At 36.9% G+C, this 22839-nt stretch overlaps 1 protein-coding gene across 1 annotated transcript; it reads left to right on the forward strand.

Moving 5' to 3' along the window:
* Window positions 1-1528: 1528 nt before the first annotated feature.
* LOC118811092 (GTPase IMAP family member 4-like) lies at window positions 1529-21994 on the forward strand. The gene is made up of 4 exons (XM_036575301.1): window positions 1529-1535; window positions 3140-3268; window positions 12401-12445; window positions 21126-21994. The coding sequence occupies exons 1-4, from the start codon at window positions 1529-1531 to the stop codon at window positions 21956-21958; spliced, it is 1014 nt and encodes a 337-aa protein (XP_036431194.1). The 3' UTR covers window positions 21959-21994.
* The last annotated feature ends 845 nt before the right edge of the window (window positions 21995-22839 follow it).

Below are 22839 nucleotides of genomic sequence, written 5' to 3' on the forward strand. Positions count from 1 at the left end.
GTAATATTGCTTTATCTGTAACTGACTGAAAGGTTCATCTATAAACAGACAATCCTACTTTATACTGTTCAGCAGACTGTACAATCAATTTGGTTAACATACACAAGTCTTTGAATGGCATTCAAGTTGCATTCTATACTCATAAACTTTTACTAAACATAAACAAAACTAAAACCTGAACATCACTACCCTAAATGTTTCTCTATGAAAAAGTCACAGAACATTTAGGCATTTGGGCGGACAAGAAACTTAACATGTCCATGTAAAAATCATATAAATACACTTACTAGGAAATTGAGGAAGGAAATCGAGGAAAAAGCTAGGCTTTATATTTAGAAATAATCATATTTCTCATTGTACAGTAGAAAGATGATTGTGCAAGTGACTTTTATGACTGTGCTGGACAATGGAGATGTTATTTATACGCATGTTGAAGTTGTACTCTTAAGCAACGGGACTGAATTGGAGTCTTACCACTCTCTGCTCTTTGCTTGATCACTGGGATTAATTACAGTACCTATCACTGTATTTCACATGCTAAAGTAGGTTGCCATTCGCTAACGGTTAGACACAATGTACTACATTCTTTTAATTGTGTTTTAATTTTTAATTCTTTTTCATTTTAAATGTGTTTATTTTATTTTCATGGTTTAATGCTTATTGTGCTTATTTTATTGTTTTATTCATTTGCTAGGTCTCCGCTTCATTAACAATGAGGGTCTAAATAAAGGAGAAATTCATTTCTAATACAACTAATACCTGTTCTTTTATTCTATGTAGTTGTTCAAGATGTCTAAACTGTAAAGTACCAGTGTTCCAAATAATAGAATATTATTTACAACACTGTCAAAAAAATGTCTTTGCAGGACATGAAACATTTCTGTTTGTTCTTCCTTCACTGAATACACCTTTCTTACACTTACAGTGTGAATGTGAATTAATAGTTTGCATAGGATCAGTGTCAATTAGATAAAAGAGTTTCAAAGAGACTTATCTAGAACAAACGAGCTAGTGAGAACCACCTGAGAACGGTGTCAGCTTTCACGCTGCAAAAGAGTACAGCAGGAAATACCACTAGAGAAGTGTTTCTATGTGACATTGCATTAAACTCAAGTCATAAGAAGAGATCACAGATCATTTAATGAAAAGATAATCAAGAGCTCAGATATTGCCAGAACACACGAGTATCTGGATACATTTGGTTGCATTTTTAGAAAATAAGCAGCCAGTTTCAATCAAGCCTTCATCTCTTAAGAAAAGCCTTCGCTACATAGAATCTGTGGATTAATTTTAATGGAATTCCCAGGATGGACTTATATAAGGATTCATAATATCTTGGAATAAGGCTCAGACTTTCCAGTTATTATGACGTGGCTCTTTAGAAAAGAAAAGAAAAGAAAAGAAAAGAAATCTGATTGTGTATACAAGATGACACTGTACGCATGAAATATGCACACAATTACTAATGTGTTTATGTGGGAGTTAGTGTCTGTGTCTGTGAATTTTGTGGTTCTCCATGTCAGCAGCAATGAGAGGTACTGTCCCAGAGAAGCTACACTGTATAGACAAAAGTATTAGGACATACTTCCTAATTATTGAGTTCAGGTGTTTCAGCCACATGCTGTAAAAATGTTTAGCTTGTGCAACAAAAAAGAACTTGGTACAGAAATTCCCCGAATGTTTTTCTTGTTCACTCAAAGAAAAAGAAAAAAAGAGAGAGCTGACGGCGTCTTTAGAGAATGACCAACACAAACTGTGCAGCAACAGATGAATTATCATCTCTGACTTTCCATCTACAAGATGGACCAACAGGGTAGGAGTGTCTAATAGAGTGGACACAGAGTGGATACAGTGTTTAAAAACTCCAGCAGCACTGCTGTGTCCAGCACACCACGCAAATAATACCTGCTCTGTGGTGGTTCTGTGGGGTTTCTGACCACTGAAGAACAGGAGTTGTAACTATCAGACATTGTCGAGTTTTGGTCATGCGCCATTGTTGGAGGAACAGCGCCTCCAGCTGGACATTAGGGTGAACTGTCGACTCCACAAAAAGGAGTACTGTTGTAGTTTAGCCTATGTCATTGATAATATCAGATTATGAACTCTTACATGTTACATTGCTAACACTTTACAATACAGGTCCACAAAATAAGCACGTATTAATACTTAACTAATGCTTTCATCACAGTAAATTAATGCATGGACTAATACGTTACACATCAGGAAATGTGTACATATATACATTAATAAAGAACCGAATCAAATATAAATAACCATTAATAAAGGCAATCATTAATTAATAACATAATTCTAACTCAGTCTGTTAATTAATACCATGACTTAATACATTGATTAAGACTATTTCTATAATGCCTAATGTCTGATGGAGATGATGTAGGTTTACACAAATTATAGGCTAATAACGGTAACACTTTACAATACTGGCCCACAAATAAGCATATATTAATAATTAATGCTTTCATTCACAGTGAATTAATACATGGACCAATAATTCCGGTCCTAAAATCTAATTGGCTGAGCCGCGTTCGAAGCCGTTGTAAAATCCACAATATACCTAAACCTATGACCGATTCACAGCAACTGGACTCTGTATTACTGCGCCACGGCACGAAAAAAACCCTTGCGCTGTTAATGGAATCATATTTGACTCTCATGCTGCTCAAATGGACCACCGAGAATATTAATGAATTAAGAACCCGTTTTTTTTGTTTAAACTGAGGGGCTGGTGACTTATGTTGTTAACTAGAACTAGGCTGGTCAGCTAGCTAACCTAACAGGCTAAAAGATAGCAAACAGCCTAAACAACGCTATCATTAATATCACAGGCTTGAATTAAAGTATTTACGGTATGATTAACTGTAAAACGGCAGTATAAAAGTGTAAAAAATATCACTCGAATGACTTACACGCTTCAAACGTTCGTGTTTCAGTCAAGAGTAACGTTGGCCAAACCCAGACTGAATCCCAAACGGCTCCGTACTCCCTAAATAGTGTGCTAACTATGAAGGTTTAGAAATTCTACTCTCTACAGCCAAATAGTGCTTGGGTTATCGAGTACGGATGTGGTAGAGCCCCAAATGACTATTTCTTAGCTATAGTCTGTACCGTTGGGTTGCAGGATCCAGTATTGAAATTTCTAGCTACGTAACGTTAGTGCACTACGTAGTGAGCAGGAAGCTGTTTGAGATTCAGCCCCAGCGCGAGAAGAGGTGCGGCGCTGGTTTGGTGCTAAATAAGATTCGTGGTGGTAATGTGGTGACCAAAAAGTACTGATAGTCGATTTTTGTATTGAACAGTGCTGGGTTATCATGTGTTCATTGTTATACGGCAAAAAGTAAAATTACCGCAATGGTTGCTTAGCAACGATACCATACTCTGAAGGAACTACATTTCTTGGCGGAATACTTGTTGATGCCGATTATTATTAATAATAACAAATTATTTTCTGAAAAAGTGTGTATTTAATCATATTTCATGTTGGCCGCTGTTTTATAAAAGCTTGAGGCTGTGCGTTACCGTGAGTTTATCACAGGTAAGGGAGTTTTAGGAACTCCGCTTCAAGTCATGCCTAAGAACACCCTTCCCGCGATAAAATCGCAGTAACACACGGCCTCGCTTATTGCTTTATTATAAGTTAATTACTATTAAACTAATCCGTAGGGAAATCAATGGAAGGTTAAACATATTTACCAAAATGCGCTATTACATATTTTAAAATCCGTTTTGGGGCTGAGCTCAGATTGAAAAGATTGCATGATGTGCTATTTATTTACTTAATCATTAATGATGCGGCAGGAAAAAAGTGAGTATGTAATGATAAATTTGCGAATTCATGGCTTAACATATTAATGCATCATCTACATTATAGCCTTATAACCAATGTCAAAAAGGCAGTAAACATGCTCAGAATATTAAAGAATGTGTAGTTTTGCATAATTGTTGTGTAAATTATATATATGAATATTATATATTGTTAATTGGTTGATATTTATATTATTTAATTATAAAAGCATTAATATCAATTAACTTACCAGTAATGTAATCTGCTAAAGGTAAACCAGTACATCACATGATAAACAAACCCCTTTCTAACATCATCTAACAGCATTTACAAAAAATTGACAAAATTCTCTATAAATGCCAACATTTTCAGCAAACATGTGCTCTAACATCAAATATAAAACTATACTGAACAAATACCTGAACTTAAAACAACTTTCAAACACCTAAAAAGGAAGATGATACTATGTGGTGAGCACCAGATACTATAAGTGAGCAACAGATACTATGTGGTGAGCACCAGATACTATAAAGTGAGCACCAGATACTATGTGGCGAGCAATAGATACTATGTGGTGAGCACCAGATACTATAAAGTGAGCACCAGATACTGTGTGATGAGCACCCAATACTATCAGGTGAGCACCAGATACAATATGGTGAGCACCCGATACTATCAGGTGTGCACCAGATACTATGTTTGTCACTAATTATATTTGTCATTTAAACTTGAAGACATTTTGCCCGCTTGCTTATTTTTGTTGCTGGTATGTATAGTTTTAATGCAAAAGCATCACCACATAGTAGCTGGTGCTCATTTGATACTAATAGGTGCTCACCTGATAGTGTCTGGTACACCACATCCCTTTCACCTAAAAAAAATATATACATCACATCCCTTCAGGGGCTCCTTAGTAAAAGTTTTTTTTGTCATCCTCTCTTTAAAGTTTTGAACCACAATAAATTAATGATATGTTAGTATGTTAACTAATGACTTGTTAATATATATTTACATCATGATTTTAATTGGCAGGACACATTATCATTAAGTAATGGTGAATGTAGATAAATTAAATGGTACTTGAATATGTTAACTAATGATACTTAAATATACTGACATGAAATTGAACTGTCACTGTCAGGTGAAATGACTGCTTCAATTATTTTATTAAATGTACTTTGCAAAAATGTATTCAACCTTTGGATACATATTTATCTCTTGGCCTTGCTGTTAGAAAGGGGTTTGTTAATCATGTGACATATTGGTTTATATGTAGCAGGAAGACAGCTGCACTTGACTGATTAGGACTGACTGTTGTCAGCTGTGAAACTCACTACTTAAGAAGATCTCTCACACACACATCTCTCCACTTAGTCTTGAGTTCACGCTGCCATGTGTAAGTGCTCTCAACCAAGCTGATAACTCCAGGTATTGTCCTCCTTCAAGAAGTGCCCTAACCAATCGGAGGTCTGTCACTGGCAGCATTAATGGCCGCTTTCCAGCAGGGCCTGAGCAATGAGGTTAAAGATGAACTTGCCATTCCATCTTTCCTGGATAAGCTCATCAAACAGGCTCTCCCTTAAACTGGATAACCATGTGCCCCCAGTGCATGGTCCCATCCCTGAATCCCATTGTACCCCATTTCTCCTGAGCTGGCAGAGTAGCTCAAGCAGTTAGGGTGTACCTGTCTTTCCGAGCCTTTACTGTTGGCAATCTGTCCTGAATGCCCTGAACTTAAAGGGAAAACCACAGTCGATTGCAGGGAGAAGGACCTGTGACAAACCCAGACAATTCTCCCAAGGCACCTGGCTTTTCTTAACTGCTACCCTCTTCTTGGGGGGCAACAACATGAGAACTTGTAACAGATGTATTTTTCCATTGTTTTGCCTCCTTGGTGTTTGTGTTGACTTGCACGCATTCGGTCTCTTTCTCGCATGAAGCACCGGTATAATGAGGTGCAATCTAAGAAGCTTTGCATCTCACAGAAACTATGAAATATACAATGCGTTCACCTTCCTTGAGTCTGTTTCCATTCCTGCCCTGCTCACCACATGACCCTGGAACCTCACGCGCCACTGATGAAGGTCATTGTCATCTATGTCGTCTCACTTACTGTCGTCCCTTTCGCATACCACACCCACTAAGTTTTTCATGTAACTGGAGCAAGTTTAAGCCGCCACAATATATAGTATATACAAGTAATAAATATTTGTTTAAGTTAACTATATAATATGTAACTTTAACATATAACTATATTAACTAATGTGAGAAATATGAGGTATATTTCAGATTTTAACGTTAAGGAGTTACATGGTAACGGCAAGTACTACCAAACTGCTTCAAGCCTATGTGATAGAAGGGTTGGTTACAGGTACGGATGACAAAGGTATAAAAATTGCAGAGTACCCACCACTGAGTACTCAGGAAGTATCTTTTTTCCTGTAGCAATAACCATACATAGTGTTATAGATCAAGTGTAAGTTAACAAATAGTGGTAAGAGATAAGTGGTGTACTGGACTGTAAAACATGGATAAATGAGGCACAAACAACACAAAAAATGGAAATGCATTGTAGTACAAGCTAACCAGTGAAACAAGACTTTCAATACAGAGAATAACTACATAATATACAAGAACATAACAAATGATTAAAGTGCTACATCCAAAAGGCACACAGCAGAGTTCAAATTACCATTTCAAAAACATATATGAGTTCACTGGTAAAATGTGACAAAATTTTCATAATTAGTTTGTAGGATTTGGCTCAAATAACACACAAAAGCATGATTTTTCAGGTTTCTTGCGTAGATCTCCACAAAGAGCGGGGACTTTCCCCATTAGCACCATAATAATGTTGACCTTTCTCCACTTGTGGTGTAACCAGCAAACCGACTGGCTCTTTTTATTGAAGCACAGAACTTTCTCCATAAACTGACGCTATGTTGAGCATTACAAGCTTTCCTATTCATATTTTAACCAGTGACAGGTCTTTCCATTTATAACATCTCTGATTGATGATTGTTTAAGATGCAAAACTGGCTGGTTAGCTTCTTCAGCTGGACTTGTTAGTCTACATTTTTTCAGTGTCAGCAGTCCTTTTGGATTCTTTACTGTTTGTAGGCAATCTGTACAGCAAGTCTGTCATGGTATGTCTCTCTGCGTGTGACTGTGCCTGCAGGTATGTGTATATGCGTGTTTAGTAATCAGAGATAGAAGGAATTTTCTGTTTCTGTTTGTTGTTTTTTTTGTGTGTAAGTTTGTCACTTGTCTTCCAGGTAGTTTGGAATGTTGTTTGTTGTCTGTGGGTCAAATGTGAACTCTAAAATTAAGTTTATTTTGCATTGTGGTTCACCCCTTTAGTACAATACATTTCCATTTTTACTTTAATCTTGTATGAGACTTTTTTGAGAACCTCATTTACAACAATTATAAATAGAGGCCAAAATAGAACTCTAAACGGCCCTCACGTGTGTTTAGTGCTATAAGGCCTCTATACTGGCTCCTAATGTTTCATGTTGGTGTGTCGTGCTTGGTCTTTCATGATAGTAATTTGTAGATGCTCCCTATTCAGGTCTCAGTGGTTTCAGAGGTTAAAACGTCAATGAATGAGGCAAAAACGACACAGGATTAGGGCAAATTTATTTTACTAGTACAAGCAAACCAGTGAAACAAGACTTTCAATACAGTAGTGTTGCAGTGCTCGAGTCAGGTCTCGGTCTCAGTCTCAACTTCATTTGGACTTGGACTTGGTCTTGTCTCGTGGTAAGGTGGACTCTTAAGACCAGCTGAGTGTGAGCTGAATTGTTATTGAACATCAACAAAACCAGAACAAACAGAATAAAACAGTTTTTTCTCTGTATCAGAGAGGTCTACACAGATGACCACAAATGTAAGTGATCAGATCTTTTTTTTTCTGACTCACCTAACATGATGGCTGATGTTTGGCAGAGACAGAGTGCTGGATATCAGGCTGAAGATGAAAACAGAGTTCTGGCTCAATTCTATAGACACCTATTCACAATGTTTAGTCTCCAAGTGATGGTGTAAGTTGTTGGGTTTCACAGTTTCATTTGAAAAGACCCCTGAACAAACAGCCCAGAGTGGTAGTTACTATTTTTTGTTCCCATACACATGAAGCCCAGAGCTCTGTATTAATTATTTTGTTAGTTTCAGTTTATGCTTGCATTGAAAATATAAACGTTATTAGCATTTTGCCAGAACAATCAATGAGCTTGACTTAAACATGATGTTTTATTTTTGAAAATAATCAACAATATTTAACAGATTTAAAATTAGCTTGGTTAAATGTTTGCGTTATTCACAGCTTGTGAATATAACTCGCTACGCTGCCAGACAAGAATTGCTTCTTGAAGTCAATGCAGGTTCTTTACAACCAATTTAATTAATTAAAATTAATTTCCACTAGTATTCACTTTCTTGCAACCAGAGTTTGATTCTGTGTTGTATTAAGAAGGATTATTTAAATTGGTTTGAAAATTTTATGGGAAGGTGTTAGTATTCTTTACAGACATATAAAAAATGTAAAGATGTTATATTACTCCTTCATTGTTCAATAATTTATTGAAAATAGCAGATTTTTTGTACTTTTTAATGGCTATAATATTAAATTCATTGATTTTAGTGGTAGTACATATTTGTACTATATTGACTTCAAGGTTTTCTATCTCTGTGTTATACCTATTGAGCATATGTTTCATTGGATTCAGGAAATTAGCAAGTTACAGCTTGTAGTGGCTTGATTTATTTGCATACTAGATGATGTCTTCTTGCTCCAAGTGTGTGGACAATTTTAGTTATATGCAGGAAAACATTTTTAAATTTCTTGTGCGGTTGGTAGTGGTCAAACCCACAGTGGTCAAACCTCTCACTGTCAAATGTAAGTATCCATACCTAACAACCTAGCCTAAATATAACACAACAGAATGCACTATGACCATTAAACTAGTCTTTAACAATATTTACAATAACAACAACAAAGTTGTTTGTAAAATGTCTTTGTAAACATTTCACAGGGGTTGTCAAGTGGGCAACTTCCCAAAAGCCCACGAAAATCTTCCATACTCACAATGGGTTAGGACACATGTCAACATCAGAGACAACAACAGATACACCTCAGGATTACTGAGAAACCCAAGCATTACTGAGAAACTTCTCCACAATGCCAGTCCATCTTTGTTCTCCAGCTGTTTGCAGGTGGATCTAAGTATGCCATCTTCAGCGATACTTACAGCCCGTAGGCTAAAAGTATGGTCTTTTCAGCTGTACACAAACCCCACTGATGCAGGCTTTAGGTATGCCAAAATCCAGAACATCCTGTAAAGCATGTCAAAGTATGCCAGCATACCAGCTTCCAAAAAATCTTGCAACAACAGGCTTCTTCACATAATACAGGTTAATTCACATGTCTCCAAGTAGTCTGTGAGCACCAAGAAAAGAACTCTGTTTGAGTAAAAGTATTTTTATCGTTTGATTACTGTAAAACATTCAGAAACAACTAGTTGTTTAAATTATTAGGATTTTGCAAGGTCTTATGAATTTAATAGAAGTTGTTGAATGTTTTGCGTAAAGAAAAGCCATGACATTAACTGGAAGGGCTATTTGAGTCAGTATGGAATGACCTGTCTGTGTGAGAGGGTAGTTTCTGTGTCTATTTGTTGTTTTTTTGAGTAAGCTTGTCACTGTTATCTTCCAGGTGGTTTGGAATGTTGTTTGTTATGTTTCACACTACAACATAGACACCACTGCTGTGCTTTAACCTAAATCAGATGCATAACGTTATGTATGGTTATTTTCTGCATGCAACAAAGAAAGCAAATAGTTACAACATACAAAGTTATGCTTTATTTTACAGTCCTGTTTCCATCACATTACAGCAAACCTATTAGTATTACCTATTAAATTATGAGTAAGTGCAACCTGGTAGTTGTCCATGTAAATGAAAAGGATGTACCAGAAAATTGCTGCTAAGTACCCTGTATTTGCCTATGAAATACTAGTTACTTACTGTTCTGTAAAATAAAGTGCTACCCAAAAATGACAAAAAAATTATCAAGAAAGATCCAGAAAAAAATGATCTATTTCTTCCTTTTTATTTGTGAATTTAAATTACAACATTGACATTGGATGGCATTAGTAACTCAGAAGTATATTTTTCAGCACACAGCATAGAGGGGGAGTAATGAAAACACTAGTGGATGACTGGCATCTTTAAACAACACTCAGAGTGTCAATCAAGTATTTCTCCAGTTTGGATTAGCTGGGCTGAGAGAGAGACGGGTGACGAGAAGAGACAAAAATCACAGAAAAGAAGATGAGGAGATAGCAGTAAAAAAGCATGAAAAAAAATGAATAGAAGTGAGCAGTAGTGTTTCAAAAAACTGTTGCGTTTGCATTAGAGGTTTAGAAGAAGTCTGTGAATGATAAATATTTACTGTAGAAACAGTTTCATGTGAGTTATGGCCATTCTTTGAGCACCTGGAGAGCCAAAACTAACTAGTCTTTAAGAGTTTATGGAGTGGGTGCTTGCAAACTGTAGTTCATGTGCATGGACTGGCTGGTTTTTGCTTTAAATGGGCCGAGAATCCACCCAAGAATGATGATTCTTCCACGTGTGCTGCTGGTGAAAATGGGACTGTTCCGCTGCAACTGAACTGTAAGTTGCATCTCTGTAAGCTGTGAACAGAGAATGAGCTTTACCTGTCATTATTGTTCATTTACGGAGTACAGCTACATTCAACTATGTAAGCAGAGTAAACCAAAGCAAGAATTAATATCTTAGGCACTTTCTTAAAGCCTAGAAAGACTGTGGGGTGTTTGGTTTGTTTAAGTACAACCCCATTTCCAAAAAAGTTGGGATGCTGTGCAAAATGTAAATAAAAACAAAACGCAATGATATGCAAATCATTTAAACCCTATATTTCATTGAAAATAGTCCACAGACAACATATCAAATGTTTAAACTGAGAAATTTTATTGTTTTTTGAAAAATATTTGCCCATTTTGAATTTGATGCCAACAAAATGTTAAAAAAGGTTTGGACAGGGGCAACAAAAGGCTGGTAAGGTTGTGTAATGCTAAAAAAACAACTGGTGGTTGATTGACAACTGGTCAGTAACATGATTGGGTATAAAAAAGCATCCCAGATGTCTTTCAGAAGTAAAGATGAGGAGGGGTTCACCACTCTGTGAAAGACTGCACAGGCAAATAGTGCAACAACTGAAGAATAACATTTCTCAACATAAGTAGCAAAGAACATGGGCATTTCATTATCTACAGTACATGATATCATTAATAGATTTAGAGAATCTGCAGAAATCTCTGTACGTAAGGGACAAGGCAAAAAAACAACATTTGCTGGCCATGATCTTTGGGCCCTCAGTTGGCACTGCATTAAAAACAGATATGATTCTATAGTGGAAATCACTGCATGGGCTCAGAAACACTTCTGAAAACCTGGATCCTGTGGACCTACAAATCAACATTTGAAACTCTTTTTGGAAATCATGAACACTGTGCCCTCCAGGCTAAAGACCACTCAGCTTGTTATCAGTGCACAGTTCAATAGCCAGAGCTCATGATGGTATAGGGGGGCATTAGTGCGTTTGGCATGGGTGACATGTACATCTGTGAAGGCACCATTAATGCTGAACGATATAAAAGTTTTGGCAAAATACGCTGCCATCCAGATGACGTCTTTTTCAGGGAAGGCCTTGATTTTTTCAGCAAGACAATGACAAACCACATTCTGCATCTATTACAACAGTATGGCTCTGTATTAAAAGAGTCCTGGTGCTAAACTGACCTGCCTGCGGTCCAGATCTGTGACACACTGATAACATTTAGTGAATTATGAAATGAAAAATACAACAAAGGAGACCCTGAATTGTTGTGCAGCTGAAATCCTATGTCAAACAAGAATGGGAAAACATGTAACTTTCAAAACTAGAGCAGTGTCTCCTCAGTTCCCAAATGCTTACAGAGTTTTGTTAAAAGAATATGTGAAGAAACACAGTGGTAAACATGCCCCCGTCCCAATGTTTTTGGAATGTGTTGTTGGCATCAAATTCAAAATGGGCATTTATTTTTCAAAAAACAAAACAATTTCTCAGTTACAACATTTGATATGTTGTCTTTGTACTATTTTCATTTAAAACTACAGTTTACATGATTTGCACATCATTGCATTCTATCTTTATTTACATTCTGCACAGCATCCCAACTTTTGTGGAAATGGGGTTGTATTTAATTGTGCTCTTTTATTTCTTTGTACTAATCAGTAATTCATTGCCTTTTCTTTCAATTGCTGTACTTTTAGACTATTAATTCGCCTCAGTCCTGGTAAAACAGTTAAGCTCAATAATAATTTCACTTTATAAATCTGTCTTAGAAATTAATCACTCAGGTTGGGTGTTTTATTTTTGGTATTATGTAGTTCTCCTATCTTTCTTCTAAAACTGCAAACTCATAGCCTCGTCCTCTCGGTTTTTAACCCTTTTCGGGGCGTAGGGGATAAAAGTGCTACACTCACTGTTGCTTTTCTCTCTTCTAGCATCTCACAACATTCTCCTGACTGAGTAGGTGGAAGATTCGGGTGGCCCCCAGGGACGCCAACCAGATTTCAAGGTAGTGTTTGAATAACATTCTGGCTTTAAAGGGGGGTGGTTCTCTTCAAGACACATTCTGATTTTATCAGTTATAATGTGATAAGGTACAGACACGTATGTAAATCACTGATGCATACAGTTATGAAAGGGAGGAGCGAGGGTGAAGACAAAACTATCGGCTTGCCAGATTGGATACAGAAAGTTCTGGAACTGCTAGAGTGGAGCCAGAAAATTTCAAAACTAGATTCCGTGACTGTATCACACACAGCACCAGCTTTTGTGGAGAGAAAATGTCCTGCTCAACACTGAAAATGAGCAATGAAGAATCAAACAATGGTAAGTGCATTTTTGCAACTAGAAGTTTAGATAAAAACATTGCAAAAAAAGGTTTTACAAAAAACAACTGCATGTTGCAACAGAGTGATCACGAAAGTCATTCATGAAATGATTACTATGAGGCATCTTTTTATCAAAAGAATATTTATGCAATTGTTTCACAGATATTTTATTGTTTTAAAATTTGTTTTGTTAAACATGTAAGTAACAAAAGCTAATAAATACATAAGTGTAAGCAAATGTAAAGGAATCATAACTATGAACATATATAAATTCTACAAATTAATTCTTATTCTACAAAATTATTATTGTTATAGATTTTTTGATACTGACACTTTATGGTGTGAATAATGCCTTGATTATACAGCACTTGAAATACTTGGATACATGAAGTTTTAGAGCTCTCTAAGAACCCAACTTTTAACACAAAACACAAGTTACTATGCTTTCTACATTTTTCTGTACATACACGCAAGTACAGTACAGTGATCTTATAGCTTTACATTAATGAACAAGCACAATAAAGAAGCATTAATAACTTAATCTATAATTTATGACATTCATTACTTTGCCAAGCTGAGATACTGTTCTACCTATAAACCTGTAAACTTAGTGTAAGCTGTACATCGAGCTCTCCCTGAACTTAAGCATGTCTCATGCCCTCTTTCTGGTTGTGTACTATCTCCTCCTTTGCAAAGAAAAAATGAAAACACAAAGTTAATTATCTTAATTATTATTTAAACGCATATATTTTTTCTGAAGTATCTGGTACTTTATATCATCACCAATGTATACTATGTATGCAATGTATACCATGTGGCCCAGTATTACATTGTGCCAGGATAAAAAATACTGTATGATTTATTGAAAAAAAGGCATCTAAATCCGATTTACACTTGTTTCATATAACATATGCTTATAAAACATCCACGCATGAGCAATTGTGCCTCAGCTGAAAAGCACTCAAGACAAATCTTCTGAAAAGTTCCTTTTAAGCGTATCTACCTATATTTTGTGAATTTAGGCTGGACAATGAAGCATCAAATGAGAATATTTAACTGCTAGTTAGCTAGCTAACGTTAAGATGCCGTAGGCAACAAAACACAACCAAAGCAAACCTAAACTAATGAAACAGTTCTTACATGGCTGACCTGTCGCTCCCTTGCTGAATAAATCAGTAATTTTTTAACACCTAGCAACTTCTTCTAAGTGTGTTTTTTTATCCTTTCCCTCTCTGCGCCACTTTTCCTGTTCTTCTCCATTTCTTGGTAAGTCGCAATAAGCACAAACTTGCTAGCTTTATTGCATGCACGCAACCAGGTAATGCATGTTTTTTTTACAAGCTACCTCTTGGCAGAAAGAAGTGATTTGCGAAGGAGGACTGCAGAGACAGTGTGTGTTCACAAGCTATACTGTGTTGTTTAGTTCATCAGACATTGTAACATCATCTAGCCAGGCCGTCCAGGTAAGCTGACAGGCCAGGCCAGGCCAGCAAAGGAGAGACAATCAGGGAGAGACATACAGGAATGCAATCCTGCATAGGACAAAATAAATGAGAGAGAAACAGAACCGGTGTACCCTGAGTAGCAAACAACTTGGTCAGGTACAAGATTCAACTGGGCAGAGTTACTGAGCCATGCCATTACCATAGGCTGTGGGATAGAGACACCATCCAGAATCTACATAATGATGTTGTCATAGGCTATAACAGGGCATCATAGTCCAGATCTGCAAGAGGGCAATTCTGGTGGTAATCCATTATCAGGCACTAGTCAATGGGAGCGGGTGGCAGTGGTACTGCACCCTCAGGAAAACCAGATGGTGCTGTGGCTTTCTGACATAAGTTGTAATCGCAAAGTTGTTCAGCTAAAACAATTGAATCAAAAGAGACATTTTATTTATCTGAAGGAAATCGAAAATCGTGACACTTGGATTTTGAATGATTTTAAGACTCGTTGCACACTGTAGCCTCCTCTGAAAGCCAGTATGGGTCAAAATTTGCATGTCTGAATCTCAATTCATCACACTCCCCAAATATGATGATGTGCATTAACCTTTTAAGGTTGTTCATCAAAACAAACACACAAGGGACACCAGTCAGTATGGTATGGTGTGATGTCCCCACCTCCTCTGAGGATGCCTGTTTCTGTAAATAATAACAGAGAATATAATCTTTTACATTTTAGAGACTGCACACTGTGTAGTGTATTTCTGTACTTTATGAATGTTGAAATATGTTACATCAGTTAGTAGTTCACCTGGAACCTTGTCAGACTCAGCAGTTATTGTTTAGTCAATATTGAAGTACCCTAATCAAAAGTTTACTATTATCTACTGAGTGATTAACTAGTACTCCTTGGTAGTTAAAAGTAATTATTTAAGCATTAATGCAGCACTACTCATTCGTCCTTGCTTAGTTCCTGAATAGTTATCTATTAACTATGACTTGGTATTGTAAAGTGTTACAGATTATTTCAATCCTAAAGCTAGTTTGAAAATGCTGTTTTCAAACAAGTGACAATAGAAAGAAATACATTTACAATATAAAACACTTTTTCTAACTTTTTTGGCTTACTAAATTGTATTGTTTGAATCCAGTTTTATGTCTGAGATATACTTAATTTAGATGTTGGCAAACAGAGTAACTTTATAGGATAATTGAATGCCCATACATAGACATACCATTCAAGTGCCATGATGATTAGTCAATGATAAGCGTGTCAAATGCCTGCTAAAAGCTGTTTGGCTGATGGCAGACACACTGACTTGCAAGTCATTCTTATAAACTCTCTTATACATAAGTTCAAATATGCAGCATGCAAAGTTTCAGCTTCATCAATTGTATGGATGCTGATAAACAATCATTTAGCTTTGATAGTGCCTCCTATTGACATACATGTACCAAAATTGACAGGCAATTTCAGAATCTTCCGAGACTCAAGCCTCAAGTTTCATTAGAATCAGATAAAGCGTTCATGAGTTACAGCTGTTTTAGTCAACAATTCTCTACTGCAGAAGGACTGAATGGCATGTGGCTGCCATGTTGTTTAAAAATGTCATTCTTTAAATATAATTATTGAGTTTCAAACTCTTGCAGATAGGTTGATACCAGTATCATGAAGATTGGATGTAAAACACAAAAGCAGATTTTGCAAAAAATACAAAATTTTTCCAGGGGGTTGAGTTTTTGATGACTTTGGCCTAGTATGACCCAATAAATCAGCAGCACTGAGAAGTATGTCTCTATGCCTCATGGTGCAGGAAATATGGGCCAAAACAAAAAACAATATGCTGTAGCGCCCCCTTTCAGGCTCTTCTCATGTGCCTAAGTAGCAGCAGGGACTACTACCTATTGACCAGATTACATGTCTGTAGGACTTAAAGTTTGGTCTGCACAATTTGTTTTAGTGGAGAGAAGTCAAAAATAATAGGAATCCAACAATCAGTGTTGCTAGATGGTTGCTATGGTATCTTAGCTGGTTGCTAGGGCATTGCTATAGTGGTACATATGTTTTTCTAGGTGATTTCTTAGGTGTTATGATGTGGTCTCTATAGTATTGGTGATGGCTGTTTGTTTGTTGCTATGGCATCTCTGGTAGGTCTTGTGGGTTTTCAGGTGGTGGCTAGGACAATGTTAGTTGGTTGCTGGGGTACCTCTTTTTAGTTGGTTGCTATGATACCTATGCTTGTATGTTGTTAGGTGGTTGTTGACATTTTGCTAGGAGTTATAATGTTCCAAGTGGTTGCTAGGGTATTGTTAAATGGTTACTAGAATGTGGCTAGATGGTTGCTGTGGGACCTCTGGTTGTTGCAAGGGTATTGCTATGTGATTGCTGTGGTACTGGAGTTTATTGCCAGGGTAGGTAGCTAGGTGATTGCTATGGAATCTCTCAAGGTTGCTGGTGCTTGCTAGGATGTTGCTAGTTTTTGCAATGGGGTGAGAAGTGAAGGTATCACACACTTCTATATCCTAAGAATAGCTCAACCACTTTGAGATTACTGTATTTAGAAATTTGTTTCCAAAAAAAGTTGGGATGCTGTGCAAAATATATCCTATGTTTAATAGACAATAGTACAAATACAACATATCAAATATTGCAACTGAGAATATTTTTTTTTAATTTAAATTTTCAATGCCCGTTTTGAAATTGTTGCCAGCAACATGTTTTTAAAAAGTTTGAGACGGGGGCATGTTTACCACTGTGTTGCATCACCTCTTCCTTTAACAACACTTTGTATGTGTTTGGAAACTGAGGAGACCAGTTGTTGTAGTTTTAAAAGTGAACTGTTTTCCCGTTCTTGGAATTGCTTTAGCTGTGCATTTACTCTGCTGTTTCATTAGAAAATGCACTTTTCCTGTTAAAATTTGTTGCAAAATTCTTACCTGCATAATTAAGTTGTCAAATTAAGTGATTATAGCACTCATAAACAATTATGTGGAAGTTATCGAGAGCTGTGTTTTACTATGGTAAATTATTGTATTAATAACTCCAGTAATTTTAGCTGTGAAATGCTGTAAGTTACAATACGTAAAATAATTACAATAGTTTTTTTTTCCATGCAGTATAATAAATTGCAATAACAGTAAGTCTATTTTAGAGTGAAGAACAGATGAACATTGTATTTTTCCAAATATATTAACCCCAGTGGGAAAGAGACAATACAGTGCCATAAAAGTATTTACCTCCTTGGAAGATTTCTTGTATTATAATCATAGAACATTAAATCACAATAGATTTAATCTGGTTTTATTTTACACTGATCAACAGAAACAGAATGTCTTTCATGTCAAAGTAAAGACAGGTCTTTGCAACATGATTTAAATTAATTACAAATATAAAACACAAACCTATCGCGCTCTTCATCTCAGGACTATTGATTACACACACACAGCTCTGTTCCTTGTTTCTACTGTTTGTTAGTTTAGTATATAAGCCCGTTGCGAAGTATATAAGTACTACACTATAAGTATATAGTATATAAGTATATATAGTAAGTATATATAGTATATATAGTATACATATAGTATAGTATATAGGTTCATTGCGAAGTATCATCACTCGTGCGTATTAAGCGTTTCCTTTTTGTTTACTTCTGTCACTCTGTGTATGACCCGTTTTTTGTTTGTGACCACGATTCTTGCCCTTTTTTCCTGTTCTGATTCTCTGGTTATCGACCTTCTGCTTGTGTTTACTGACTCTGAGGTTGAATTGCCCCTTTGATGTTAAAGTTTGGACTTAAGCCTCTGCTGTGAGCATCTGGTTCCGTTTGCCACCGTTACAGCACCAATGGTGTTCACAGCAGCACTTTAAAGTTACTGGTAGACAGTTACAAAACACACTCTAAAATGATTAAGAAAAAAAGGACCAAAGAAAAATTTAAATCTAACAGACATTAATACATGTCATATTTGCACTTGAGTGTGTTGCCATGCAGTGGAAAGGTAACTATTGTTTTTGATATGTTGAGGTATTAAAATTTGAAGTGTCTTTCTCTTCTGTGACCTCAGACTGTCAAAACACCAATGGCATAGAGGTTGCTGTCAATGACACATCAGGCATATTTGATATACAAACGAAGAAACTGAGGAACAGATCAGATAAACACATGAAGAAACTGAGAAAAAGGTCAAGTTGTGCATATCCCTGTCTGCACCAGGACCTCATGTGTTCTTGGTGACTCTCCAGCTGGGCAGATTCACCAAGGAAGAGCAAGAAACAGTGACAATCATCCAGAAGATTCCTCAAAATGCAGCATGGTTCTTTTCACCCATGGAGACTGACTGAAGAACATGACCATTCAGGAATTTATTTGTGAAAGTCCTGATCTCCTGAAATTTATCCAGTCCACCTGCCTTGCGTGAGGACTCTTGGATTTGACTCAGAATCAGAGTTGCCTTCAGATTTTCTGGTATTTTCATAAATCAGATGAGTTCAGAGTACACTACCACCTGAATTGCACTTGAAAGCAGCATAAGCAGCAAAAACTCAATCAAAAAGTGGTGTGGAATCAATGCAACACTGGCAGTCATGGAGAGCAGATAAGATTGGGGGTATAGGGCCGGTAAATTATATAAAAACAGCTGGTGCTGAAAGCAATTGCATATATCATGAAGCATTTTTTAATACTCATTGTTTATGTTCGAGACCACTCTGAAAACCTAAAAAGAATTTTGTGTAAATGAACAGTAACATATACACTATTGTGTGCAGTCTTACATATTTTCAAAACTGAAAGGAGAATATGATTGTTAAAGAAGGACACAGTTTCTTTAATGCTAAATGCTGTTATAAGTTTTAAGCCTCCTTGTGGAGCATCTCTAGTCTGCTAAACATAAGTGAGTGAGTGATGTAGTGACTGACTGAGTTATAAGCCATGTCTTTGTATCTAAAAAATACATGTTTTTCCAAGGTTGAATAAACTTTTTTGTATAAATAATATGAATGCAAACTCTTCACCACTTTCAACCTTTCTATTATTTTATATTCATTGTGAATGGCTTCAACTTAAACATGAACAGCTGTTTCAAAGGGAATTATCTGGAACAAATGAGCTATATAGAACAATTCTTTCCAGGAGCAAAGGAGCATCTGAGACTGGTGTTGGTCGGCCTTCAGGGAGTGGGCAAGAGCGCCACAGGAAACACCATCCTGGGTAGAGAAGAGTTCCAGTCAGACATCAGTTCCACCTGCCTGACACTGCGGAGTAAAAGCAGTGAAGGCCTGGTGTGTGGGAGACTGCTGACAGTGGTGGACACTCCAGGTCTGTTCAGCTGCAAGCTTTCTGGTGCAGAGGTGAAGCAAGAACTGAAAAGAGCCTTGACCCTCTGTGCTCCTGGACCCCACACCTTTCTCATCGTCATCCAGCTGGGACGCTTCACAGAGCAAGAGAGGGCTGTAATGGATAAATTGAATGAAATGTTGGGCTCTAATGTGCATTTGTACTCTATGGTGCTCTTCACTTATGGAGACAGGCTTAAGAATAAAACAATAGATCAGTTTATCAAAGAGGACAAGAACTTGAAGACACTGATTGACAAATGTGGGGGACAGTACCATGTGTTCAGTAATACTGATATGGAAAATAAAGCACAGGTCAGTGAGCTTTTGGACAAGATCCACAATCAGATGACAAAGAGAAAACAACCATTTTATGTAAAGAGTGTGACAAAAGTGCACAATACATGGAAAACTTTAATCTACATTGCAGCACCTATTGTAATTGTGTTGGTAGTTTTAGCTATGATCAAATATATCAGTGAACCAGCAGAATCAGTGAAGAATGCTATTACTAATCAGGTGACTGAAAAGGCTTTAAATGAGACCATTCTTGAGCAGCCTGAGAGGATTTTGGAGGCAGTTTTCGAGCAGCCTGAGAAGGCTTTGGAGTCAGTTCTTGAGCAGCCAGAGAGGGCCTTGGAGTCAATTCTTGAGCAGCCTGAGAAGGCTTGGGAGTCAATTCTTGAGCAACCTGAGAAGGCTTTGGAGTCAGTTCTTGAGCAGCCAGAGAGGGCCTTGGAGTCAGTTCTTGAGCAGCCTGAGAAGGCTTTAGATAATTTTCTTGATGAGAAGGATTTGGGAAAAAGTGCAAAACTTTGGGACATGCTACTACGAAGGATAGAGAACAACAAGACAGAGCTAATCGCCACAGCTGTAGTGGGGTTTGGAGTAGGCTTGTGGATTCTGAAATTCCTGAAAAAGTAGTTCCTGTAGTAGATCTGCACTGAGTGATACCAAAAATCTGTAATGAAATGGTCACTCAGCACAGATCTTAAATGCTGGTGAGGAGAAAACACATTACTAATTCTTGTCTGTTCTTATTCAGATGGCTATATATTATAGGTTATATGTGATGTGTGTCCATTAAATGTGTCTGTTTAAAGGTTTGAATATGTAGTCATCATATGCAATAATGTTAAATACCTTTAGGTCAGTAGTCTTCTTTATGGCATTTTAACATTTTCTTTGTGTAACATATTAGTGAATATAATTAATTTGGACTGACAACCATAAAATAAAAACAGAAATGTTCAAGATAATTTCCATTATGCTTGTTCTTATTTTTAGTTTGTGAATCAAAGACTAATTACCATATTTCCAGGAACCTCTGAACTGTTGGATGAATGGCTATACTGGGAAATATATGCCAGGACATTAATCTTCTTCTCTGAGAAGAACACACTTAGAGACTTAGATACAGCAAAGATTTGAATTGTTGTAGGGTGCCAAATCCCCGTTATAACCCCAGTAAATCTGTTCACATCATGTTCACGCCATGAGTACTTGGATATTTGGCCCAAATTTAACATATTTATTGTGTGTCACTAAATTTTGGATGATAATGCGTCTGTTTTCTTTAAACAGTGCATGACAAACAGAATCCATATGAAGAATTCAGGATAGTTCTTTTGGGAAAGACTGGAGTTGGGAAAAGTGCTGCTGGAAACACCATCCTGGGAGAAGAAGCCTTTAATTGTGACATATCAGCATCATCCGTGACGGACGCTTGCTGTAAGGTCACCAAGGATGTGAACGGAAAGAAAGTCACTGTTATTGACACGCCAGGCCTTTTTGACACAAGTTTTACCTTAGAGGAGACGGTCAATAGGATCAAGCTTTGCTTCCCTCTCTCTGCCCCTGGCCCACACGCCTTCCTGATGGTGGTGCAGCCAGGCAGGTTCACTCAGGAAGACTGCAAGACCGTTGAGATTTTTCTGAAGATCTTTGGGGAAGAAGCCAGCAGACACACTTTGGTTCTCTTCACCCATGGAGACAAGCTTAGGGAGAGGAGCATTCATGAATTTGTTGGTTGCAGCCCAGACCTGGAGACATTCTTCAACAAAAGCAACCAACGATACCATGTTCTCAACAATGAGCTGAAGGATTCCACTCAGGTAGACCAGCTTCTGGAGAAGATTGAAAACATGGTGTCTGAGAATGGAGGAAGCTATTATACCAACGGAATGCTCCAGAAGGCAGAGCGAGCGATTGAAGAAGAGAAAAGACGGATCCTGAAGGAAAATGAAGTGAGCAGACAGTTGGAGGCACTGAAGCTAGAAGTCCAAGAAGTTAGGAAGGAGCTGTGGGAAAGACGAGAGAAAGAAGCAAGAGAGCAAGCAGAGAAGAATAACAACTATATAATCATAATTACACAGATTTTGTGGGATATTCTTGAGAAATACATCACAAAGAAGTAATAAAGGACGTTTTTGAATATGCTTTGCTTGTGTATACTGTAAGCATTAACTTTGCTCCAGTTTAACCTTTCACAAACACAGTATTTTTTAGCATTCCTAAAATGTTTAAAAGAACATCAGAGTAAATGTCAACAGAAGGCTTAAAAGGCTTGTATTTGGATAACATTTCTGAGAATAATTTTTCAGAAAATCTATCCAGTAGTTGACAGTAATGCTGTTGTTGTGGCGTCTCCTCTGCTATTCTCTGCTATGTACTGGATGCTCTTCATTTATTCAGTGACTTCAAGTTCAGTACAGCCTGAAAGTTGTGTATTGTTCCAAATAAAGCATTGTTTGGCTCTTCGCAGCTTATATTTTATTTATCACCATCATCTCTAAATTCCTGTTCCTATGCCAGAACAAATCATAAATAAATACAGTAATTTTCTATAAGAATTATTTGGTTGGCAGTAGTTAACACTTCATAAATTTATGTAATAATTGTATAAATTAAATAATATAATTAACATCTGGGAATCATGGGTGATCATGAAAATTCAGATCATGAATGAACAAGCATTAAATACTCATAGTATAAATCACCAACAAACACGGTCAATGTTAAAAACAAAATATGTGTTATGTTACTTCATGAATGAAGAACAAACATGAATTTATCCGGCAGTTACTGTTGAATAAGTATAAGGTACCAAAATAGTACCCTAAAGTAGACTACCTAAAATAATAACAACCATAAATCATCACAACAACCAAAATGCTTCACGACTCGCATGATACTCTGCCTTCAACAGATGTGAAAATTATTGTTTCTTGGTTGATTTATGTTTGCTATTTTTAGTCTTAGAGCTATAGGCTTAAACACACCTATTTATGGTCTACTG

The sequence above is a fragment of the Colossoma macropomum genome, unplaced genomic scaffold (assembly GCF_904425465.1).
Source record: "Colossoma macropomum unplaced genomic scaffold, Colossoma_macropomum, whole genome shotgun sequence".
Classification (NCBI taxonomy): domain Eukaryota; kingdom Metazoa; phylum Chordata; class Actinopteri; order Characiformes; family Serrasalmidae; genus Colossoma; species Colossoma macropomum.

Excerpts from the sequence above, each read along its gene's own strand:
- LOC118811092 (XM_036575301.1), top strand. Across the intron at positions 3,269-12,400 it reads GCTAAATAAGATTCGTGGTG|GTGGAAGATTCGGGTGGCCC; the intron begins GTAATGTGGTGA and ends CTGACTGAGTAG. Across the intron at positions 12,446-21,125 it reads GACGCCAACCAGATTTCAAG|TGCATGACAAACAGAATCCA; the intron begins GTAGTGTTTGAA and ends TTCTTTAAACAG.